Below are 24,234 nucleotides of genomic sequence, written 5' to 3'. Positions count from 1 at the left end.
TCAAACCCAAGAACCAGTGTTCATGTCTTTTAATTCTGACTGGCTTGATTGTTAAAGTGAGCCTCTTCTACATGAAATTTAATTTGAGTGTCCGTTTTTACTACTTAGTGATAAAAGGTATGTCCATCTTCCATAAATTGGGCAGACCCCCCCAATTAACACTTCAAGGGTAAAAAACATAGTTTGTTAAATACTACAAAAACAATACAGTATATATACCTGGAAGAATATTGTGATACAATTTCAACCCCCCCTAAAGTGGATCATACCATTCCATGATAATAAGCGTTCCTTTCGTTTACCTGTCTGGTGTCGTTATTGGCGTCTAAGTTAAGGTACACAGGCTGCTCAAGCTACAGCATTATGTTTAAGTAGCGCTATTTACTTAGCTTTCTTAAATATGGACTTTAAACACTCTTTGGTTGTGGAACAAAGCATTCAAATGGGAATCCACGTTTTGTTTTATATGAACTATTTGTGATTTCTGCACACACTAAGCAGAAATGTGTAAAACCTCTAAAGCACTTTATCATCTACTACAGTCTAAAAAGGGAACTGTGTTTTAATGTAGAGACAATTCGTTTTAACGCAGGGAAACTGTTAAGGTGGAAGGGAAATGTGAACAAGAAAATTAGTTACTCAGATGAGTAGTTTTACAGTAATCTGGTGTATTACAATTTTTGAAGGTAAGACTTATTTTCTATCTTTTTACTAGGCTACTTTGAAAATAAAAAATGGCCAAGCATTTCTACATCTCCCCTTAACATTTAATATTGTAGTTCCAGTGTTAAAATATGTGAATGAGACGGACCAAATCCTTCTGTACAGGAATTTTCAGTTACATTGTTATTTTCCATTTAGAATTAAATAACAAATGATCCCTGTGGGAGAGATCCTGTAGAATATAATTTCCAATTTAAAAGGGCCACTAAAACCCTTGATTTGAGCTGACTCCACCTGGCTCAGTTTTGAAAAATTGGTATCATTGATTGCACAGTTAAACCAAAGAAGGCACTTTAAAAAAGCATTTTCTAAAAGGTTAGGAAAGGTTTTTTAATTTTTTAAGCAGGTGTGGAATGTTTTATTACTTCAAAGGAACAGATTTTTCTATTAATGGAAAAAATATGGTTTAGGGTTTAGTGGCTTTTTAATGGCGAGAAATCTAATGAAATAGCATTGTGTGTGTTTTTGCAGGATTAACTGTGGATTTTGCTGTTTAATATATAATTTATGAATATAATGGTTATTGTGTGGTATGTGCAGTGTTGGGCACTTTACTTTGAATAAGTAATTAGTAACTGAGTTAGTAACTAAGTTACTCTACTACAAAAGTAAATAGTTACCAGTAAAAGTAACTATTGCGTTACTTTTGCATATCTGTCAAGTTTTGAATTTAAAAATAAGGGAAATTTTCCACCGCCCGCTTTGAGCCGTCCCACCAGCCCAACTGAGGTTCAGTATCCCTTACATTTTAAGACAGGTTGACAAGAAATCTAAAATAACCACCTGTGGGCTTCCCCACACTGACCCTCCTCTGCGCTCTGCAAAACCAGCAAGCTGATTGGCTGTTTCTTCTGAAAGGCGGGACTTTCTCGTTGAACTGCCACCATGATTGGCGTTAAGAGATTTAATAATCTCTCATTAATACGTTCATAAATACTAATACGGGAGGATGGCGAAAAAGAGGAGTAAAATACAGTAGTTTCCGGACCAAAACGGGAGACTTGACAGGTATGCTGCTATAGAAACCTGCAGTAACGGGGTGTGGGAAATGGTAACGGCGTTATAGTTACAGTCAGAGTAGTTAGTTAGATTACTAGCTACTGGAAAAAGTAACGCCATTAGTTTATTTCAACGCCGTTACTCCCATCACTGGGTATGTGCTACATTAGCTGATGTAATGGATTTATCTTTTATGTGCTGTAGATTATACAGTAAGGAAGTGAGACACTGTAAGGATCGTAAGACTTCAGTTTCGTAAAAGCACGTGCCTGCCCTGGACTGGTTTCCATTTACATCCCGAAGAAACACTTGATCCCCAATTATCAATTCGCACCCTGGACTGCACTACATCTTTTTTGTGCAAAAGATATGTACATACTATTGAAAACACCAAAAATAAATGACTGATAGACAATTGTACACATTTAATCAGTTTACAGTGAACATGAAGCTCTAAAATAGGCAAAGCAGATTTTGCTCCCTACAATGCATGAATGAACCCTCCGGGACAATTTTCATTATTTTAGACATTTCAAATGAAAGGCTGTTGCACTGCAATAAATATCAAGAACAATACATAATTTTATTGCTACCCACAGTATATTAATACAGTGCGTGGACAGTGCTATATAAAAAAAGTCCATATTTCTTCTGTAGGGATAAAACAACATCAGTAAACACACAATTTAGCTTCAGCATTCAGTTTATTAAAGAACATTATGTTTTCCAAACCTTTAACAAGCAGGAGACACTGTAATTGTTCGCTTAATCTAATAACTGCACAGCAAATGTCTAAAGTATATTATTTGTATTTGAAAGTTTATTTTATTTATTTTGTTAAGCATTTACCCATGCAGCAGGGATGGTTGAATACACTGTCCAAGAAATGTATATACACTGCTCAAAAAAATAAAGGGAACACTCAAATAACACATCCTAGATCTGAATGAATGAAATATTCTCATTGAATACTTTGTTCTGTACAAAGTTGAATGTGCTGACAACATAATCACACAAAAATCATCAATGGAAATCAAATTTATTAACCAATGGAGGCCTGGATTTGGAGCCACACACAAAATTAAAGTGAAAAAACACACTACAGGCTGATCCAACTTTAATGTAATGTCCTTAAAACAAGTCAAAATGAGGCTCAGTATTGTGTGTGGCCTACACGTGCCTGTATGACCTCCCTACAACGCCTGGGCATGCTCCTGATGAGGTGGCGGATGGTCTCCTGAGGGATCTCCTCCCAGACCTGGACTAAAGCATCCGCCAACTCCTGGACAGTCTGTGGTGCAACGTGACGTTGGTGGATGGAGCGAGACATGATGTCCCAGATGTGCTCAATCGGATTCAGGTCTGGGGAACGGGCGGGCCAGTCCATAGCTTCAATGCCTTCATCTTGCAGGAACTGCTGACACACTCCAGCCACATGAGGTCTAGCATTGTCCTGCATTAGGAGGAACCCAGGGCCAACCGCACCAGCATATGGTCTCACAAGGGGTCTGAGGATCTCATCTCGGTACCTAATGGCAGTCAGGCTACCTCTGGTGAGCACATGGAGGGCTGTGCGGCCCTCCAAAGAAATGCCACCCCACACCATTACTGACCCACTGCCAAACCGGTCATGCTGAAGGATGTTGCAGGCAGCAGACCGCTCTCCACGGCGTCTCCAGACTCTGTCACGTCTGTCATGTGCTCAGTGTGAACCTGCTTTCATCTGTGAAGAGCACAAGGCGCCAGTGGCGAATTTGCCAATCCTGGTGTTCTCTGTCAAATGCCAAGCGTCCTGCACGGTGTTGGGCTGTGAGCACAACCCCCATCTGTGGACGTCGGGCCCTCATACCATCCTCATGGAGTCGGTTTCTAACCGTTTGTGCAGACACATGCACATTTGTGGCCTGCTGGAGGTCATTTTGCAGGGCTCTGGCAGTGCTCCTCCTGTTCCTTCTTGCACAAAGGCGGAGGTAGCGGTCCTGCTGCTGGGTTGTTGCCCTCCTACGGCCTCCTCCACGTCTCCTGGTGTACTGGCCTGTCTCCTGGTAGCGCCTCCAGCCTCTAGACACTACGCTGACAGACACAGCAAACCTTCTTGCCACAGCTCGCATTGATGTGCCATCCTGGATGAGCTGCACTACCTGAGCCACTTGTGTGGGTTGTAGAGTCCGTCTCATGCTACCACGAGTGTGAAAGCACCACCAACATTCAAAACTGACCAAAACATCAGCCAGACAGCATAGGTTCTGAGAAGTGGTCTGTGGTCCCCACCTGCAGAACCACTCCTTTATTGAGTGTGTCTTGCTAATTGCCAATAATTTCCACCTGTTGTCTATTCCATTTGCACAACAGCAGGTGAAATTGATTGTCAATCAGTGTTGCTTCCTAAGTGGACAATTTAATTTCACAGAAGTTTGATTTACTTGGAGTTATATTGTGTTATTTGAGTGTTCCCTTCATTTTTTTGAGCAGTGTATATGCATAGATATAGTCCAGTACATATACAGTGCTGGCCAAAAGTATTGGCACCCCTGCAATTTTGTCAGATAATACTCAATTTCTTCCAGAAAGTGATTGCAATCACAAATGCTTTGGTATTAATATCTTCATTTATTTTGCTTGCAATGAAAAAACACAAAAGAGAATGAAAACTGTTACACCCTAGCCTAAGTCTGTGTTATGTTTCTCCCTCATTTGTTCCCTAGTGCTCCTCCCCTCTGTTTTCCTGTCATGTGTTCACAGCCACGTGTTTCTGTTGTGTATCTGTCACGTCTTAGCCCTGCCCTAACCATCAGTGTTCTCACCTGTGTCTTATCTGTAGCCCTGCCCCCTCATCAGCCCTGCCCAGGTGTTCCTCCTGTATTTAAGCCCCTCTGTTTGTACGTGCTGTGTCGAGTCTTTTGTGTTTTCTAGTCTGTATATCTTGCCGTGTATCCTGTTTGTAGTGTTTAGCCTTAGTAGCCTAGCCTTGTGTTTATATCGTTACCTTAGTCTTAGCCTTAGTTTATGTATTCCGTTTTCTTTTCTGTGTTTGTTTTGTTTATTTAATAAAGTGTTATCTTTGCACTTACGTCCTCCTCCTCCTTCACACCCCATCGTGACATAAGACTCGACCAAAAAATGGACGTAGCAAAGTGGAATGCCACGAGGAAGGCGGACCTGGAGTATCTCCGGTTCCTCGCGGAGCTAATTCGGGGGGATGAACTGCTCCCGGCGCCTCTCCTTGGGGTGGAGAGTGTCGGCCCAGCTCCAGCTAAGCTAACTAGCATGTTAGCTCCACCGCACTCTCCAGCCCGGCCGACTTCCAGCACTCCAGCTCGGCCGGCTTCCAGCTCTCCAGCGCGGCCAGCTTTCAGCTCTCCAGCCCGGCCGACTTTCAGCTCTCCAGCTCGGCCGGCGTCCAGCTCTCCAGCGCGGCCGACTTCCAGCTCTCCAGCGCGGCCGACTTCCAGCTCTCTAGCCCGGCCGGCTTCCAGCTCACCAGCCCGGCCGGCTTCCAGATCGTCGACTCCGGCTCCGGAAGCAAGCTCCGGTCCGGTGTTTACAACCACGCCCTCTGCTGAATCTGCGGCTCCAGTCCGGATCTTGGCGGCAGCCGCACTCTCAGCTCCCGCTGAAGCGGCTTCTTCGCCAGCGGTGCCAGCCGCCTCCAAGCTCGCGGTGGCAGCCGCCTTCACGTCAGCGGTGCCTGCCGCGCTCACGCCAGCAGGACCCACCGCCTCTGTTTCAGCGCTGCCCGCGGCTCCGGCCGCCTCTGGATCAGCGCTGCCCGCGGCTCCGGCCGCCTCTGACTCTGTGCCCACGGCTCCGGCCGCCTCTGACTTTGTACCCGCGGTGCCTGCCGCGCTCACGCCAGCAGGACCCACCGCCTCTGTTTCAGCGCTGCCCGCGGCTCCCACCGCCTCTGTTTCAGCGCTGCCCGCGGCTCCGGCCGCCTCTGACTCTGTGCCCGCGGCTCCGGCCGCCTCTGACTCTGTGCCCGCGGCTCCGGCCGCCTCTGACTCTGTGCCCGCGGCTCCGGCCGCCTCTGACTCTGTGCTCGCGGCCCCGGCCGCCTCTGACTCTGTGCCCGCGGCCCCGGCCGCCTCTGACCCAGTTCCCGCGGCCCCGGCCGCCTCTGACCCAGTTCCCGCGGCCCCGGCCGCCTCTGACCCTGTGCCCGCTGTTACCCCAGTTCATGTGCATGGGGGTCCAGCCTCTGCTCCTGTGCCTACTCCCAGGTCACGAGCTCCTAGACCCGCCGCGCCTGCTCAAGCTGCACCCGCCGCGCCTGCTCAAGCTGCACCCGCCGCGCCTGCTCAAGCTGCACCCGCCGCGCCTGCTCAAGCTGCACCCACCGCGCCTGCTCAAGCTGCACCCGCCGCGTCTGCTCAAGCTGCACCCGCCGCACCTGCTCAAGCAGCACCCACTGCTCCAGCCTCAGCTCCAGCTCAAGCACCAGCAGCACCCACTGCTCCAGCCTCAGCTCCAGCTCAAGCACCAGCAGCACCCACTGCTCCAGCCTCAGCTCCAGCACCTGCTGCCTCAGCCTCAGCTCCAGCACCTGCTGCCTCAGCTCCAGCTCCAGCACCTGCTGCCTCAGCCTCAGCTCCAGCACCTGCTGCCTCAGCTCCAGCTCCAGCACCTGCTGCCTCAGCTCCAGCTCCAGCACCTGCTGCCTCAGCTCCAGCACCTGCTGCCACAGCTCCAGCACCTGCTGCCACAGCTCCAGCTCCAGCACCTGCTGCCACAGCTCCAGCTCCAGCACCTGCTGCCACAGCTCCAGCTCCAGCACCTGCTGCCACAGCTCCAGCTCCAGCACCTGCTGCCACAGCTCCAGCACCTGCTGCCACAGCTCCAGCTCCAGCACCTGCTGCCACAGCTCCAGCACCTGCTGCCACAGCTCCAGCTCCAGCACCTGCTGCCACAGCTCCAGCACCTGCTGCCACAGCTCCAGCACCTGCTGCCACAGCTCCAGCTCCAGCACCTGCTGCCACAGCTCCAGCTCCAGCACCTGCTGCCACAGCCTCAGCTCCAGCACCAGCAGCACCCGCTGCTACAGCCTCAGCTCCAGCACCAGCAGCTCCCGCTGCTACAGCCTCAGCTCCAGCACCAGCAGCTCACGCTGCTACAGCCTCAGCTCCAGCACCAGCAGCTCCCGCTGCTACAGCCTCAGCTCCAGCACCAGCAGTGCCTGCCACCCATGTGGTACCCACTGCCCCTGACCCGGTACCTGCTCCCAGAACTTTGTACACCCCCAAGCCTACTCCCAGATCAATGTTTGGTCCCAAGCCCCGTTATTCCCGGCCTGCTCCGAGGCCTCCTGTCTTTGCCCCCAGAACTGTGCCCAGGCTGGCTCCTTGGACTTCCCTACAGACTTTTGCCAGTCCTGGGCACCCACCAATGTTTGTTCCCGTGTCTCTCCCTGTCCTGGTCCCAGTGTCTGTGTTTGTTCCCATTCCTGTCCCCGGTGGTGTTTCTGTTCCCGTCCCAGTCACTGTATTTGTTTCTGTCCCCGTCTCTGTCATGGTTCCAGTTCCCCTGTCCAGTTTTGTCCAGTCCCTGTCTAGTGTCCAGCCCCCTGTCCAGTCTCAGCCCCCTGTCCAGTCTCAGCCCCCTGTCCAGTCTCAGCCCCCTGTCCAGTCTCAGCCCTGTGTTCTGTTCCCTGTCCAGTCTCAGTCCCCAGTCCAGTCGTTTGTTCAGTCTGAACCCCCTGTCCAGTCCCAGTCTCAGTTCCCTGCCCGGTCTACGTCTCCTGTCCAGTTTCCATTTCCTGTCCAGTCCCCTATCCCGTCTCCGTTCCAGGTCCTGTCCCCGTTTCGTGTCCAGTCTCATGTCCAGTCTCAGCCCCTGTTCGGTCGTTAGTCCCGTCTATGTTCCCTTCCTCTGTTCCCTCTCTCTCGGCGCCCCTGGTAGTGGCGCCGTTGAAGGGGGGTTATGTTACACCCTAGCCTAAGTCTGTGTTATGTTTCTCCCTCATTTGTTCCCTAGTGCTCCTCCCCTCTGTTTTCCTGTCATGTGTTCACAGCCACGTGTTTCTGTTGTGTATCTGTCACGTCTTAGCCCTGCCCTAACCATCAGTGTTCTCACCTGTGTCTTATCTGTAGCCCTGCCCCCTCATCAGCCCTGCCCAGGTGTTCCTCCTGTATTTAAGCCCCTCTGTTTGTACGTGCTGTGTCGAGTCTTTTGTGTTTTCTAGTCTGTATATCTTGCCGTGTATCCTGTTTGTAGTGTTTAGCCTTAGTAGCCTAGCCTTGTGTTTATATCCCAGTCGTTACCTTAGTCTTAGCCTTAGTTTATGTATTCCGTTTTCTTTTCTGTGTTTGTTTTGTTTATTTAATAAAGTGTTATCTTTGCACTTACGTCCTCCTCCTCCTTCACACCCCATCGTGACAAAAACATTACACAAAACTCTAAAAATGGGCCAGACAAAAGTATTGGCACCCTCAGCCTTACACTTGGTAGCACAACCTTTAGACAAAATAACTGAGAACAACTGCTTCCAGTAACCATCAATGAGTTTCTTTAAATGCTCTGCTGGAATTTTAGACCATTCTTCTTTGGCAAACTGCTCCAGGTCCCTGAAATTTGAAGGGTGCCTTCTCTAAACTGCCATTTTGAGATCTCTCCACAGGCGTTCTATGGGTCTCTGGTTCTTTTCCTCAAACCATTTTCTAGTGCTTTTTGAAGTGTGTTTTGGGTCATTGTCCTGCTGGAAGACAATGATGACCTTTGAGGGAGACCCAGCTTTCTCACACTGGGCCCCACATTATGCTGCAAAATCTGTTGGTAGTCTTCAGACTTCATAATGCCATGCACACGACAAGCACTCCAGTGCCAGAGGCAGCAAAGCAACCCCAAAACATCAGGGAACCTCCGCCATGTTTGACTGTAGGGACCGTGTTCTTTTCTTTGAAGGCCAGAAGTGGTGTCTTCCTGGGAATCCTACCATAGAGTCCCTTTCATTCAGATGCCGACGGATAGTACGGGTTGACACTGTTGTACCCTCGGACTGCAGGGCAGCTTGAACTTGTTTGGATGTTAGTCGAGGTTCTTTATCCACCATCCGCACAATCTTTCGGTGAAATCTCTCGTCAATTTTTTTTTTTCGTCCACATCTAGGGAGTTTAGCCACAGTGCCATGGGGTTTAAACTTCTTGATGACACTGCACACGGTAGACACAGGAACATTCAGGTCTTTGGAGATGGACTTGTAGCCTTGAGATTGCCCATGCTTCCTCACAATTTTCCTCAGACAGTTCTTTGGTCTTCTTTCTTTTCTCCGTGCTCAATGTGGTACACACAAGGACACAGGACAGAGGTTGAGTCAACTTTAATCTATTTTAACTGGCTGCAAGTGTGATTTAGTTATTGCCACCACCTGTTATGTGCCACAGGTAAGTAACAGGTGCTGTTCATTACACAAATTACAGAAGCATCACATGATTTTTTATACATCCAGTTTGGCTTTTTGACAATAATTTTTGTGGTTTTCCATTGAAGACAAATTAAATGAACATTTTAATATCAAAGCATTTGTAACACTACAATAATTTTCTGGAAGAAATGGAGCATTATCTGACAGAATTGCAGGGGTGCCAATACTTTTGGCCAGCACTGTATCTAGTATCTGGTATACTTCCTACAGAGTAGCTTGGAGAGTGAGCAGCTCATTCATTTTTGAAGGCTAGTCTTAAACATGTGGACAATATCCTGTATATAGTGATGCTTTGTATAGCACTGCATGTTGTTAGTGAGAATTAATCTTATAAGTCAAACATAAAAAACACAGTTCATCCAAATATAGTCATCTAAGACTATGTTTAAACTGTGGCCCAAAGTCAGGACAGGGAATTTGAATGCATTCAACTCCAGCTGCAAGAGTGCTCACTAGAGCTAGAACATTTGATCACATTCCCCCTATTCTTTCATCCATACACTGGCTACCTGTAATATCTTGTATAGATTATAAAATTCTCCTTCTGACGTATAAATCCCTCAATGAATTGGCCCCACATTATCTGGAGGAACTTTTTATGCCTTACAACCCGCCACGTACACTCTGCTCCCAAGAAGCTGGCCTATTATCAGTCACGTGTATTAGAAAAAACTATGCAGGAGGAAGAGATTTCTTCTATAAAGCTACCTCAAGTGAGATCTGCAATTCTTTAAATGTTGTTCTGGGTTATTTTGTGACCTCCTGTTGTCCATTCCCTTTTGGAATAACTGTATAATAACCTGTTGTCAGACAGGTTATATTTAAATTATTTCTTAATTCTACATGTAATCAGGTAATTCAACAGGTAAAATGCCTAATTGTGGTTAGTGAAACTGAATAAATGAAATCATCATTTAAAAAGTATTTTTTTATATTTCTCAAGTTATACTTGGATGATATTAAAGCTTAGATAATCTGAAAATCTGACAAAAATGCAAAACCAAAAGAAATCTGTAAGGGGGCAAATACTTTTTCATGCTACCGTATATTGTTCACTTTAAAACACTTTAAATATTAAATGAATCGCACAATGTCAATGAAGATTTTATGTACTTACCTGAAAAAGCAACAGTGGTTATCACAGCATATTCCAATGTAACCGCTGAACGTTTAATGAATCTACAGACATGAACTGTAAAATAACAAATGTACAATTATAACCTAATTATACTTATTTCCTATACCATTCACGGCTCCAGCACTTAATGAATAATGAAGAGTGATAATAAAATAAAACGTATTAAAGTTGTTTATTTTGGACGTATGTATCACAATATACACTGGTCAAAAAAATTAAGGGAACCTCTAAATCACACAACAACCAATGGACAAAAATTGAAGGTAGGAGATCTTTACTGATATAAATTGTGTAATTATTAGAAAAGAAAATCATAAAAACACACAATCCACAACCTTTAACCCATCGAAGCTGGGATTAGATTTTTCTTACTGGAAATCACAGTAAAAACTGCCAGACCTGAATCAGGGCATCAGTGAGCTCCTGGGCAGTCTGTGGTGCAGCTTAGCACTGTTGATGCACTGATAATCCCAGATGTTCATAAATAGATTCAGGGATTGAGTTCCAGTCAATGGCATCTGGTCTAACAATGACTCTGGGGATTTCTAACTTTCCCAGTTAAAGCCCTACGAGATGGGGGGGCGTTAGGGAGCACACAATGGTGTAGACGTGTGTTAGCCAGGGTCTCCAGGCCATTATTATTTAAACTGATTTTTTCTGCTTTTATTTTGTTAAGTTTATGTTTATTTGACGGCTAAAGACTCCTAGCACAACTTGGAAACTCTCTGAGATCGACAAGCTACAAAATGCCGCCGAAATCTGCGAAAACTCCCAAGGACTCCGGAAACCGATCTCCGGCACACTCAGCCTCACCACCACGAGGGCTACCTGAACAAAGCGAAACTGAACTTGACTCTCCGCCATTGTGGGCTAAGAACCTGTTCGACTCGCTACGAAATCCGCTGGAAAATATCTCTTCACGTCTGGGTAACCTGGAGCTTACCTTAACGTCTGTCCGGTCTGAGCTAAAGGACTTCAAAGAAACCCTGAGCTCCCTGGGAGAAGCGGTATCAACCCATGACTCCCGAATCGACTCCCTGGAATCTGCGCTGAAAGAGCTGGAAAAAGCGAACGCTACGATCATGCTGAAATTAGACGACCTGGAGAGCCGATCGAGGAGGAATAACATCCGAATCATCGGTGTCCCTGAGGGGAGCGAGGGTTCTAGGGTCACTGATTTTGTGGCCGCTCTTCTACCCAAGCTTCTCGGCGAGAGTAATCTCGATTCTCCGCTATTGGTGGACCGGGCTCACAGAGCGCTGCGCCCGCGCCCGCTGGAGGGTGCCAGGCCACGACCCATCATCGCACGGATACACCTTTTCCAAACCAAGGAAAAGATTCTACGTCTAAGGAGATCCGCGGGCCCGCTCCTGTTTCAAGGACACAAAATCCTTATCTTCCCGGACTACACCAGCTCAGTGATCGACAAAAGGAGGCAGTTTACAGGAACACTGCAAGAGTTAAGAAATCTAAAGATTACACACTCTCTTCGCTTCCCCGCGCGGCTACAGGTAACCTTTGAAAACCAGTCACATACTTTTCACGATTCATCTGAGGCTGATGACTTTGTGAAGTCGATCAAATCAAGAATGCAACAGGTTACTTAAGCGCTTCACTCCTTATCGGGCCACTACAGTGTGTTGGTCCTCGGTAACAACCGAAAATGTTGCATCTCTTTATACTACACGAACTTTGAAAGCAAGTTGTGCGTATCGGTGACCGAATTGTATTATATTATTTTAATACCTTTGGGGTTTTTTTTTTTTTGGTTTTTTTTTGCCTTCCCCTCTGTGTTTGAAAAAATAAGACAATATGCAGGACCAGAGGCAAGATCTAAGGAACTGGAAGTCCACCTGTATTGGGAGGTCCTACACAATCTTCTTTTTCGATCTGTGTAAAGCACTGACTTTCTGAAGTTGACTATAATCAAAATGCTCAAGGAAGGAAATACGTTACGTTCTTTATTGCTCCTATTTCTACGGCTCTACTTATATGCCACTCTGTAATCGGATTCTCTAGGAAGATTTAAGTTTTTTTTTTTTTTCCCTCTTTCTCCTAGTCTCACATAACTGGCACTTCGTCCTGGGGACCCTCCTCCACCCGCAGTACAGTTTAGCGTAGAGTTCTTTATATAGCGGTTGTGTCCCTGTTATATGGGTATACTTAGACATTTCCAGGGTGGAAATAGGTCTGTTCGGAGTTTGGGTGGGTGGGTGTATAAGGTTACGTTCGTTCTTACTGACTTTTTCTCAGGAATATCAAAACTCAAGATGTGCGTGGTGTGTTTTTTCCCCCTTTTTATTTTTTTTATTTTTTTTTATTTTTATTTTATTTATTTTTTTTTATTATTATTATTATTTTTTCCTCTGGGTGGATACACTTATTCTTCTACCTTCCAATTTAAATGGTACTCACCACTGATATAAGTCTAACTAACATCACACTTGCCTCTTGGAATGTTCGAGGTATTAACCATCCCCTTAAGCGGGGAAAAGTCTTTGCACACTTGAAAAGGCTGAAAGCGGATATAATTTTTCTACAGGAAACTCATATAGATTTTTCCCATCAAGCCAGATTGAGAACACAGTGGATATCTCAAACTTTCCAAACTACATTTTCATCAAAAGCCCGTGGTGTAGCAATTCTTTTTAGGAAAAACGTCCCATTCCAACTGAAGGACATGAAAGTAGATCCGCAAGGCAGGTATATCATTATTTCGGGAAACATTAATTCCATTCCCTTGACCTTAGTCAATGTCTATGGCCCTAACTATGACAACCCTGATTTCTTTCGCAATCTCTTCAATATTATTCCATTCACCTCATCAGATAATATTATTATTGGGGGAGATTTTAACTGTTGTTTAGATTCGAACCTGGATAAATTATCCGCCAAAACATCACCCACTCTAGTTTCCGCTCAGATCTTAAACTCTCTACTTAAGTCTACTAACCTTGTAGACATCTGGAGACTACAGCATCCAACTACTAAAGGTTTTTCATTCTACTCTCCTGTACATAAATCTTTTTCTAGGATTGATTATTTCTTGATCTCATCAGAGTTAGTCCCAAGGGTTAACTCTACTGTATATCATCCCATTCTAATTTCTGACCATAGCCCGATCACCCTTACACTACAGAACATAATCACTAAGCCTGCATATCACTGGAAATTTAATCCTAACCTTCTTTCAGACACTACTTTTATTAAATACATGAATGCTAAGATTTCAGAATTTTTAGAATTTAATGATACTAAGGATGTTTCGGATACAGTTCTTTGGGAAACGTTTAAAGCAGTAACCAGGGGACATATATTAGCATTTGAAGCAACAAAAAAGAAAGAATTAAATAAGCGTCTCACTGAACTTGAAAATATTATAATCACGCTGGAAAACAAAAATGCGATTTCTCCCTCTACTGAAGTCTACAACCAAATCCTGCAATATAAATTTGAATACAACAATATTCTCAATCAGAGAGTTGAAAATCTTCTTCTTAAACTTAAAAGGAAATACTTTGAACTTGGGGAAAAACCAGAAGGGCTTCTAGCTAGACAACTTAGAGACATCAGGGCTAACCAAGCAATTCACGAAATTTATTCAATTTCAGGGCACTCGATTACAAATCACCAAGAGATTAACAATAGATTTAGAGATTACTATTCGGATTTATATACCTCAAGATTTACAGCTTCAGAACATGATTTAGACTCCTTCTTCAATAATCTTGACATACCCAAACTTTCTGACTCAGCCAGAGAAGCTCTAGACTCACCGATTGATCCATCTGAAATTCAGGACGCAATAGATAGCTTCCCATTAGGTAAAGCCACTGGACCCGACGGATTTGGATGCGAGTTTTACAAAACGTTCTCCTCGAAACTTATCCCTCTGTTACTTAGGATGTTTAATGACTCAATTGCTAATAACAGGTTCCCTGACTCATTGTACCAGGCAAACATTTCTGTAATATTAAAGAAAGGAAAAGTCAAAACTGATCCTGCCTCTTATCGACCTATTGCTTTGCTCAACGTAGACCAAAAAATAATTTCAAAAGTCTTGGCTAATCGTTTAGCACATCATATTTCAGATATAATTCACCCAGATCAGACGGGATTTATCCCTGGGAGATTTTCATTTGGGAATGTGCGTTTACTTCTCAATACCATTCATTCTGCACAACAAGGCAGTGTCCCAGCGGCCATTCTTTCATTGGATGCCCAAAAGGCCTTTGACCAGGTTGAATGGACTTACATGTTTTATACACTCAGTAAATTCGGATTCGGCACTCCCTTCATAAACCTGGTCAAGGCCCTCTACTTACACCCCTGCTCCTCCATTCTAACTAACTCTAATCGCTCTCTCCCATTCCCGCTTCAGCGCGGGGTCAGACAAGGCGATCCTCTTTCCCCATTACTTTTCAATTTGGCGCTTGAACCGCTTGCAATTGGCATTCGAAATCACCCAGATATCCATGGTATTACAATAAATGGTCTTGAGACCTTGGTTAACTTATATGCGGATGACCTTTTACTGTCTATTTCCAATCCTGCTACTTCTGTTCCCAAACTTTTGGATTATATAAATCTGTTTGGTCGATTGTCAGGCTACACAATTAATTGGAACAAATGTGAATTTATGCCACTTACTAATAATTTTGATCAAAACTTCTTATCTGCTTTACCCTTCAACATAACTAACGAACACTTCACATACCTTGGTCTCCAAATTTCTAAAAATCCAAAAACAACCATCAAATTAAACTACGAGAATGCATTAGACAAGCTTAAAAAGGAAATAGCAAGATGGAAATTACTTCCACTGTCTATGATTGGAAAAATTAATGCCATTAAAATGATTATATTACCACGATATCTATATCTTTTTCAAAACCTTCCTTTTTTCCTCCCCAACTCCTTTTTCCAGCTAATAGATACGTGTATACTCTCGTTCATATGGGCTCAAAAGACCCCACGCATCTCCAAAACTCATTTACAAAAAAGCACCACAGATGGGGGCTTGAACTTACCCAACTTTAAACTCTACTATTGGGCGGCAAATGCTAGAGCCATTTCATTTTGGCAGCTAGGTTCTCGCTCTGGACTGGTGTCAAAGCATACCCCACTATGGGTTAAGGTTGAGGCCAGTTTCTCTCCTTTGACCTCTTTACCAACGTTTCTATATACAAAACTATCATTTGGTAAAATTGGCATAAACTACAATTTGATAATCAAAAACTCCTTAAAAATATTGAATCAAATTAAGCTTGCCACAAAAGCCCCACCAACTTCTATACATACCCCTATTACATTCAACCAAGAATTCATCCCTGCCAAAAACGAAAGATTTTTTATAGAACTTGAAAACCAAGGCTTAGTCTCTTTAGGAGACTTGTATAAAGACGGTTGTTTTATGTCATTTAACGACATGAGAGATAAATACAACATACCACAGACGCATTTCTTTCGTTACTTACAGCTAAGGCACTACACCAAGACTGCCCTCCTGGACTTAGCATCAAAACCACCAGATCATGTTTTATACCGTTTCCTGAACTCAGAGCCGCTGTCCAAACAAAGAATATCTCGTTGTATCTCATTTCTAAAATGTACTCCTGATTCTGCTTATCTCAGGGAAGCCTGGGCAAAAGAAATGGAAGATAAAATACCTGAGGATCTGTGGGAGGAAAGTCTTTCTAGAACATTGGACTGCTCTATAAACTCACGGTATAGATTAATTCAATTCAAAGTATTGCATCGGTTGCACTATTCTAAAACTAAACTGCACAAGATTTTCCCTGCTATTTCTCCACTCTGTGACAAATGTTCAATAGAAAGAGGCACCTTGGCGCATTTATTCACCACATGCTCGGCTTTGCAGCCCTTTTGGAATAATATATTTAGATGGCTTTCAAGTGTTCTCGAGATCCCTTTGGAACCAGATCCTATTCTTATAATATGTGGCTGCTCTTCTTTTTTGTTTGGGTTGTCGTATACGGTTCAACGTATAGTGATGGCGTCTATGATGGTTGCTAAAAAATTGATCCTGTTACATTGGAAATCACGTTCAGCTCCCTCTTTTAAAAACTGGCTATCTGAAATGTACAATTTTATTACAATGGAGCGACTGCGCACTCGGAATCCTCATTCCCGGTTGCACATCATAAAATTCTGGGAACCCATACTTCATCACCTTAAAGAATCTCAAGAGTGAGAGAAATATAAAAATAATCCACCCTCTGCTTAATCTCCCCCCCCCCCCTTTTTTTTTATTTTTTTTTATTTTTTTTTTTTTATTTTTTTATTTTTTTTTTTTTTATTATTATTATTTTTTTTTTTTTTAGCTATCTTGAGGATGTACTGAATGTCTGAATGGATGGGGCAGGGTGGAATATGCATGTTCTGTATATGTTTCTGCAAAAATAAAAATTCAATAAAACAAAATATATAAAAAAAAAAAGCCCTACGAGATGCCGATCAGACCCTCACCTGGCTCCACACAGCAAACCCTGACAGCATGTATGGATGTGTAATCATGGAGGATCTGGACTGCCTGTGCAACATGCAGCAGGTAGTGACAAGAACACTAGTGAACAATCAGTGGTATTTGTATGTGGCTGCCACCTACAAAAATATTCCTTTCTTGGGGTTGTCTGGTTGTTGATGGTGCAGCTTTATTACTTTCATTTCAACAAAAGGAGGTGGACTTAATTCTCAAACAAGAATAATTACTAAACATATTCCAGAAGTTTAACTGTGTTATACTGTAATGATGTAATGATTTTTTGAGCAGTGAATATCACTCAAATACACTGTTCATTTTCCATCACTCTGATCAGTAAACTGTACCTTGAAATGTACTCAAATATGGAGCAGTCCAAAACAGGAAAACAATCCTTAGCAGACTAAGGGCTGAGCAAGTAGCAGCCTCTCTGAAGAACCCTAGAAAAGAAAAATCAGTTTTAATAACATGCCACTTACATTTAAAGTTAAAATACAAGAAATATCTGAAACAGGTTTGTCTTTGTAATGCAGGAGTTAGTCCAGTATAATAGTTTGTCCAGCACAAGAGAGAGGGATATTTATTCCAGGGCAGGGGAGAGGAAAACATAGTCCAAGACAAGGTAGAGGTAGCAGAATAGTTTTGTCAGGACAATGAAGAGAGATAAGAAGAATGGGTAAGAGGAAGTAAGAATGGGTTCTGGTTTTAAAAGAAGAGTAAGACTTTTTTGTGTGCTTGTGTACCGTATTTTTCGGGCTATAAGGTGCACTTAAAATACTTATTTTTTCCCAAAAATCGTCATTGCGCCTTATAATGCAGTGCGCCTTGTGTATGGATTTTGCTTGTGTTTACTGACCTCGATTTTATGTGGTACACGGCGCTCTGTTGTGCAGAATTCCTCACCCACGCCAGAAAAAGATCCCCCTCTTGGGCTAGCGCGCGGTTACCTTTGACTGCCGTACTGCCTCTAGGCTGTGGCTCAGGGTAGCTAGTTTCCACTGTAGCTCCGTGGCCAGAACAAGGTGCCGGTAAACTTTCCTTTCCACCCGTTCTGGGGTAATAGCACAAACTGTTTCTTTTTAGCGCCCACTTCTAAGTAAAGTTAACCTCTTAACACGCGCTGGCCCACCGGCGGGCCAGAAATATTTAATATTTCATAACTGGCTGTGTTTCTGAATAGTTATGAACAGTTACAGGTTCAATATAGACATCCAATATACCATTTTAAAGCTTAGAATCTCTGCTTTTGAGCTATTTAGCCTATTTAGCGGAATATCCTTTCAGAAAAGAAACATTTAGGGCGAAATATGCCTTGGTTATGATTTTAATAATTCATAACTCTCATATTTGCGTTTATCGTTCGTCCATATTTCATCGAATGCGGTCATGTCATACACCATTCGAACCGTCTGGCTCTCCGGATTCCAGAACTGTGCTTTTACTGTAGGATGTATGTTTCATGAATTAAAGCTGCGTCAGAGCGCATGTTTCCAGTAATAAAAGGCTCTCATTTTGTCCTGGGGTAACCTCCGGTCACTGCCGCCACCCCCCCGAACACACACCCGCGCTCAGCCACAGGTCCTACCTTCAAAACGCGTCCAGACTAAAGAGAATCCATCAATCCAGTCTCCTGTAATCCACAGTTATATCCAAACAGCGCTGGAAATCACTTCATCCAGAAATTAAACTTATCCAATCTTTATCTCTGTTTTAAAACCGTTTTATTCACCAAATTCGGCACAACACGCTATTATAGTCAGAAGCCTCGCGGAGTAATGCGGTACTTGCTGTGCTTCAACATAATATTATGGTCTGTCGGAGCGTTGCGGCTACCGTTGTCAGGAGCGTCGCGGAGTAATACGTACTTGCTGTGCTTCAACATAATATTATGGTCTGTCGGAGCGTTGCGGCTAAGTTTCATTTAGTGCGCCTTATAATCCAGTGCGCCTTGTGTATGGACTAACACTAAAAATAGACCGTTCACTCATCGTGCGCCTTATAGTCCGAAAAATACGGTATTTTAATTTTGCCAATATGGGACTAAGGCTAATAAATGTTATAATTAATATTATTTAAGTAGATAACTGTGTACTATTTTGTTGTCTAAGCTATAGTTTTACAAAGAAATACTCATTTGTTTGTAGACAATACAGTTGTATGAAAAAGTTTGGGCACCCCTGATCATTTTCATGATCTTCCTTTATAAATAATTGGTTGCTCGGATCAGCAATTTCAGTTAAACATATCATATGGCAGAGGAACACAGTGATATTTACAGAAAGTGTGCAATAACTCTTTAAACAAAATTAGATGCATAAATTTGGGTGCCCCAACAGAAAAATTACATCAATATTTTAGATTCATCAGTCCACAGTCCCTTATTCCAAAATGAAGCTGGCTTGTCCAAATGTGCTTTAGCATACCTCAAACGACTCAGTTTGTGGCGTGTGCTCAGAAAAGGCATTTTCTGCATTACTCTCCCACACAACCTCTGCTTGTGCAAAGTGAGCTGAATAGTTGAACGATGCACAGTGACTTCATCTAGAGGTTTAGAGGTGGTCTGTAGGTTGACTTTGACTGTTCTCATCATCCTTCTCCTCGATTATCTGAGATTTTTATTGGCTGCCACTTCAGGTCTTAACTAGAACTGTGCCTGTGGTCTTCCATTTCCTCACTCTGTTCCTCATAGAGAGCTTTTTTATCCTTCCTCTAAACCAGTCTTTGTTTTCAGGTCATTTGGGAGTTGTGTTTTGACCTTAACCCCTTTTCATATTTGGATTCACCTGTGTGAATGTAGGTCAAGGGTCATTGAACTTATCAAACTAATTTTGTGTTCCAATAATTAGTGCTAAAGTTATTCAAATCAATAAAATGACAAGGGTGCCCAAATTTATGCACCTGCTTAATTTTATTTATTATAAAAAATAAATAAAATTATATATATATATATATATATATATATAAATTACAAAATTATAAAAATAATTATTGCAGACTTTCTGTAAATCCTATAAACATCATTTCACTTCTCAGATATCACTGTGTTTGTCTGCTATATGATATATTAAACTAAAATTGCTGATCCAAACAAAAAAGGATGTATAAAGGAAAATCATGAAAATGATCAGTTGTGCTCAAACTTTTTCATACCACTGTATGCTGCCAAAAAGGCACACATTTGACAATCAAGTACAAAAGGTCATAAGAAAGCTGTTTTCAGTGAGAGTACAACAGTAATGCTGTTTCTGTCATTAGCTGTTATTATTTTTAAAGTGGTTAAACAGTATCTGACTTTACGTAGCTCTGGAACAGAGAGTGTGTGTTAGTGTTTCAACAAAATAAGTTGATTATGCTTTTTTTGTACAACAAAATGAGCTTTTGTGCAGAATATGAACTATTTGGTTAACTGTATGAGGTAGGTGTGTTGCTGAACTAAAGTTTCGAAAAAGTATCTAAAGTACTGCTAAATGCTTAAATTAATGTTGGTTTTATACAATATGCCGTCAATTAACATATTTCTAAAATGTGCACACAAAATGCTAACAAGCCACTGAATACATGGCCATTTACAATGCAATTAAACTGAGAGAAACCAGAGCAAATTTACAGAGGACCAAACACAATGTTCAGCTGAAGCTGTTCTACACAGTTACTTTTAAAATGAACAGTGAGAAGGTCAAGAACCTCCAGCATAAATATGACCAGGTCCTTCTGCTGTTTTTAACTAACTCTACCAACAACTGATACCAGAAGCAGAAAGACTACAGGTGTGAGGAAACATGAGGATATTTGTGAACACATTTCACCATTCTCATTTCTCAGACAGTGCTTGTGCTGTGATTGGCTCCTTTTGAAGAGAGAACATGTGATAGAGTTTTACTGAGGTTGCTTGTGTTGTAATAGAGTTAGTGAATGCAGAGAACTTGGTTTTAAGTGAACAAAATATACTTTTAAGCAGGGAATTAACTATAAAGCTAATTGTGAGAGGTAGATATGTTGGTGTGTTGAAAGATTTAAAGAAATATTTAAGCGTTGGAAACACTTGTTAGCAGCTGTAAAAAAAAACTGTAAATACATTTTAATTTAACATGAGACTCAACAGTACAGTTATTATGAGCGAATCATTAATTACAACACTTACCCTCGATTACACCCCAGAGGATGAAAGCAAGAAACATAGCAACGTTCGGAGAAATGACAAACACACACTGTACAGACAGGGCAGTTCTTCCGTAGTCTAGAGGAAATAAAGTATTTAATTATGAGTGTTTGACTGCAACACAAATTTCTATGATCAAATTAAGAATTAAATAAAGAATTTACTTACCTTTCTTTATTAAATATGTGCGAGCATGATAGCTTAGAAAGACTGGAAATACAAAAGCCAGTGTGCAGAGAAACAAAACCCCAATATGCATACTGGAAAAACCTGTGAGACACATACAGATACAAATACACATATATAACTTCTTACAATAACAGCATATTCGTCTTCTTATTATTATTTTTTATCTCCATGCTCAACTGTCTTTACTATAGTATGTTGTTTACTGTATTTTGTATATGTATGGTAACATTTATTGCTGGGGTGACTCTTTGCCAAGGGGCCATCTGCAGCTTTGAAGGACCTACAAGGCTGTATAGCTGAGGATGGTCTGCCTGTGCATGTGACAACAATCTCACAAGCTTTACACAAAGCTGGCCTGTATGGCAGGATGGCGAAAAAGAAGCCACTCCTAAAAAAAGTGTCATGCTGAATCTTGTTTGTGCTTTGGCAAAAAACACTTGGAAGTGTCTAATGACATGTAGGAAAAGGTTTTATAGTCAGATAAGACCAAGATTGACCTTCTGGATTGTGTTTGGGCGAATACCAAACACAGCCTACCACAACCAATACACCAGACCTACTGTAAAGCATGGTGGGGGTAACATTATGTTATGGGGGAGTTTTTCTTCAGCAGGAACTGAGCAATTGGTCAGGACTATAGGAAATATGGATGCTTCCAAGTACATCCAGTTTCCCGGGGAACACATGCGGCCCTCTGCACAGCAGTGGCTTAAAGATAGAAAGGTAAATGTCCTTCACTGGCCTAAATTCGAAAGTAAATCTATGGATGGTCTTCAAGACAGAAGGCATTGCTGGTCACTGCGAAATTGGATGGACTTAAAAAGAGCAGTGCTTTGCCGGTCACAGAAAACTACCCAATATTCCCCAATCCTGATGTGCAAAGCTGATAGGGACATATCCAAACTGACTCATGGCTGTAATTAAAGCAAAGCATGGATATACAAAGTACTGAATCAGGGGACTGATGTCTTTCCTAACCCTGTTATTCTGCATTTAATTTTTTTAATTAATTGTTAGAACCTTTTAATTTTTTCCAATTGCTTGAATGTGGTAAGGGAAAGTATGTAAATAAAACTGGAGAAGAAATTCTTTGGTCTGAGTTTTAATTTCAAATGTAAGACTAAAAAGTGACTGTTTCAAAGAGGTATGCAGATATTTACAGGCATTGTAAGTAGGGCAGATAATGTATAGACATCATACACATCATATCAAACAGCAGAACTGACCATATCTAACCAGCACAGTAACTTCATTCTGATATAAAATATTAATTAATCACAGAAAATCACTAAGCTAACTCCCTGTATTCCTATCTGTTATTTAGTTGTATTCATGTGTTCTAAGTTCAATAAGTAAACTATATACTAGTGCTGTAAGAGACACATTATTTACAGCTACTGTTACTGACTGATGTTCAATGCAGGAAGTTTTTATATCTATTCCAGTTATTCATTCATTCTCTCCTGAGCTAAAATTAATTTAAACTGTACAGTTTAAAATGCATAATTGTGATTAAATGTGAAACATTTTGTTTAATAAACCATAGAGTAGATAAATAATTTGCTTACTTTTGTATTTAACTGATAGAATTATTAAAAACCTAAACATCTGAAATCTGATAAAGATGCTGTATGTAATCCGTTGCTTTCTGTTTTATTTCAATCTATTTGCATGTTACACAGCGTCCATCTCTTTTATAATTTGGGTTATGAAATATTCATAGTCCAGTTAGTCTTATCTTTACAACAAGCCTGTGTTTTACAAAACTGTAGACAATCATACTTATTTCTACATTTATCACTGTGTATAAAAGTGAAACTCACCAAGCTGCTGAACTTCCACAGTTGCATTTGCTGAAAACTCCCCAGAGAAAACTTCACACATATACAGGCCTTTGTCTTCAGTGCGGAGATCCTTTAATCTAAGTGAGAAATTCCCTTTGCTGATTTCATCAAGGCTGCAGAACTCGACTCTGCCCATGTAGCTCCCATGAGCTGATTCTGTCTTGACCTCACCATCTTTGAACATCAGCACCAGAATATCTTGATCCACTTTCTTCCATGAGACTTCTTCCATCTTTTCAGGTGGGATATGGGAGTCTACAGAGCAGTTCAGAGTGACGGCCTCACCAGCGTATGCAGATATTACATGACCTCCAGTCACAGTCAAACGCTCTAAAAAAATATAAAGCATCAGATCAGATAAGAAAAATCTAAATATGCTACTTTATACAGGGCCTATACAAATATCCACCTCCTTGAATGTTTTCCCATTTACTAATTTTATAAATGGAATCATGGAGATCAGCTGAGTGCAGTAATGTGTCTCATTGATTGTAGTATAAAAAAGCTAACAAATGTAAAGAATATGGTTCCCAGTAAATCTGCATAGAGCTAGGCATATTTACAAAGACGTAAAGGGTTGAGCTTTTCGGTCATTAGATCAGAGGCTATGTTTGGTAGACACCAAAAACTGCACATGTGCCCACTGTGTAGCATGGTGGTGACAGCATCATTTGCAATATTTTTTATATGCACTGTATGTGCATCCAAGGTGGAATAAAGGAGCAGTAAAACTGCATCTCTATGGATGCTGTTTCTAAAATAAATGGCCAGTGAGTGTAGTTATTGAATAGACATTTCTATTAAGGGTGTACTCACACACGCAATCTGTATCATCCCTGAATGCCCCCCGAATATGCATCTAGTGTGCCTGGGCCTGAGAACTGAAACTCAAATATGTCTGTATATGTTACATAGAGTAAATAAGTGAACTGAACTTCAGTCAATCCTTTCTTTTAGTAAACTTTACTTAAGAGTGTGTTAGTGTGTGTTACTGTGTGTGTGCTACAGCCAGTTACTGCCTGAATTAGACAAAGTGTTCCAGTGGGTGTCTGCTTTTAATTCATATATACAGGCATGGGCGTGGTAGTGGGGGGAAAAGTGGACCTGACTACCCAGGGTCTGAGTAGGAAAGGGGCCCATGAAAATCCTGACTTTTTTTTCGCTCACATTCCTCATGTACTGGCATGGATAGGGGCCCACTGACATTGAAAGTGTATAGGGCCCAGAATTTGCTGCTATGATGCTGTTTACAGGATCCTGATT

At 42.3% G+C, this 24,234-nt stretch overlaps 1 protein-coding gene across 4 annotated transcripts in view; it reads right to left on the bottom strand.

Moving 5' to 3' along the window:
• LOC103040198 (butyrophilin-like protein 2) overlaps positions 1-24,234 on the bottom strand; it is a 275,510-nt gene that overhangs the window by 109,922 nt on the left and 141,354 nt on the right. For 3 of the 4 annotated variants that reach the window (XR_007424467.1, XM_049464767.1, XM_049464768.1), the window contains exons 3-7: positions 22,951-23,301; positions 21,107-21,208; positions 20,921-21,016; positions 17,127-17,219; positions 10,257-10,331 (exon numbers count right to left, since the gene is read on the bottom strand). Coding sequence is in view for 3 of the 4 variants with exons in the window: in XM_049464767.1 (XP_049320724.1) it covers positions 10,257-10,331; positions 17,127-17,219; positions 20,921-21,016; positions 21,107-21,208; positions 22,951-23,301 (717 nt within the window). In the remaining variant the exon portion in view is untranslated. The remainder of the gene's footprint in view (positions 1-10,256; positions 10,332-17,126; positions 17,220-20,920; positions 21,017-21,106; positions 21,209-22,950; positions 23,302-24,234) is intronic. The other variant, XM_049464769.1, reaches the window with a different exon arrangement.

The sequence above is a fragment of the Astyanax mexicanus genome, chromosome 15 (genome assembly GCF_023375975.1).
Source record: "Astyanax mexicanus isolate ESR-SI-001 chromosome 15, AstMex3_surface, whole genome shotgun sequence".
Classification (NCBI taxonomy): Eukaryota; Metazoa; Chordata; class Actinopteri; order Characiformes; family Acestrorhamphidae; genus Astyanax; species Astyanax mexicanus.
This window is presented reverse-complemented; position numbering and strand designations above follow the sequence as displayed.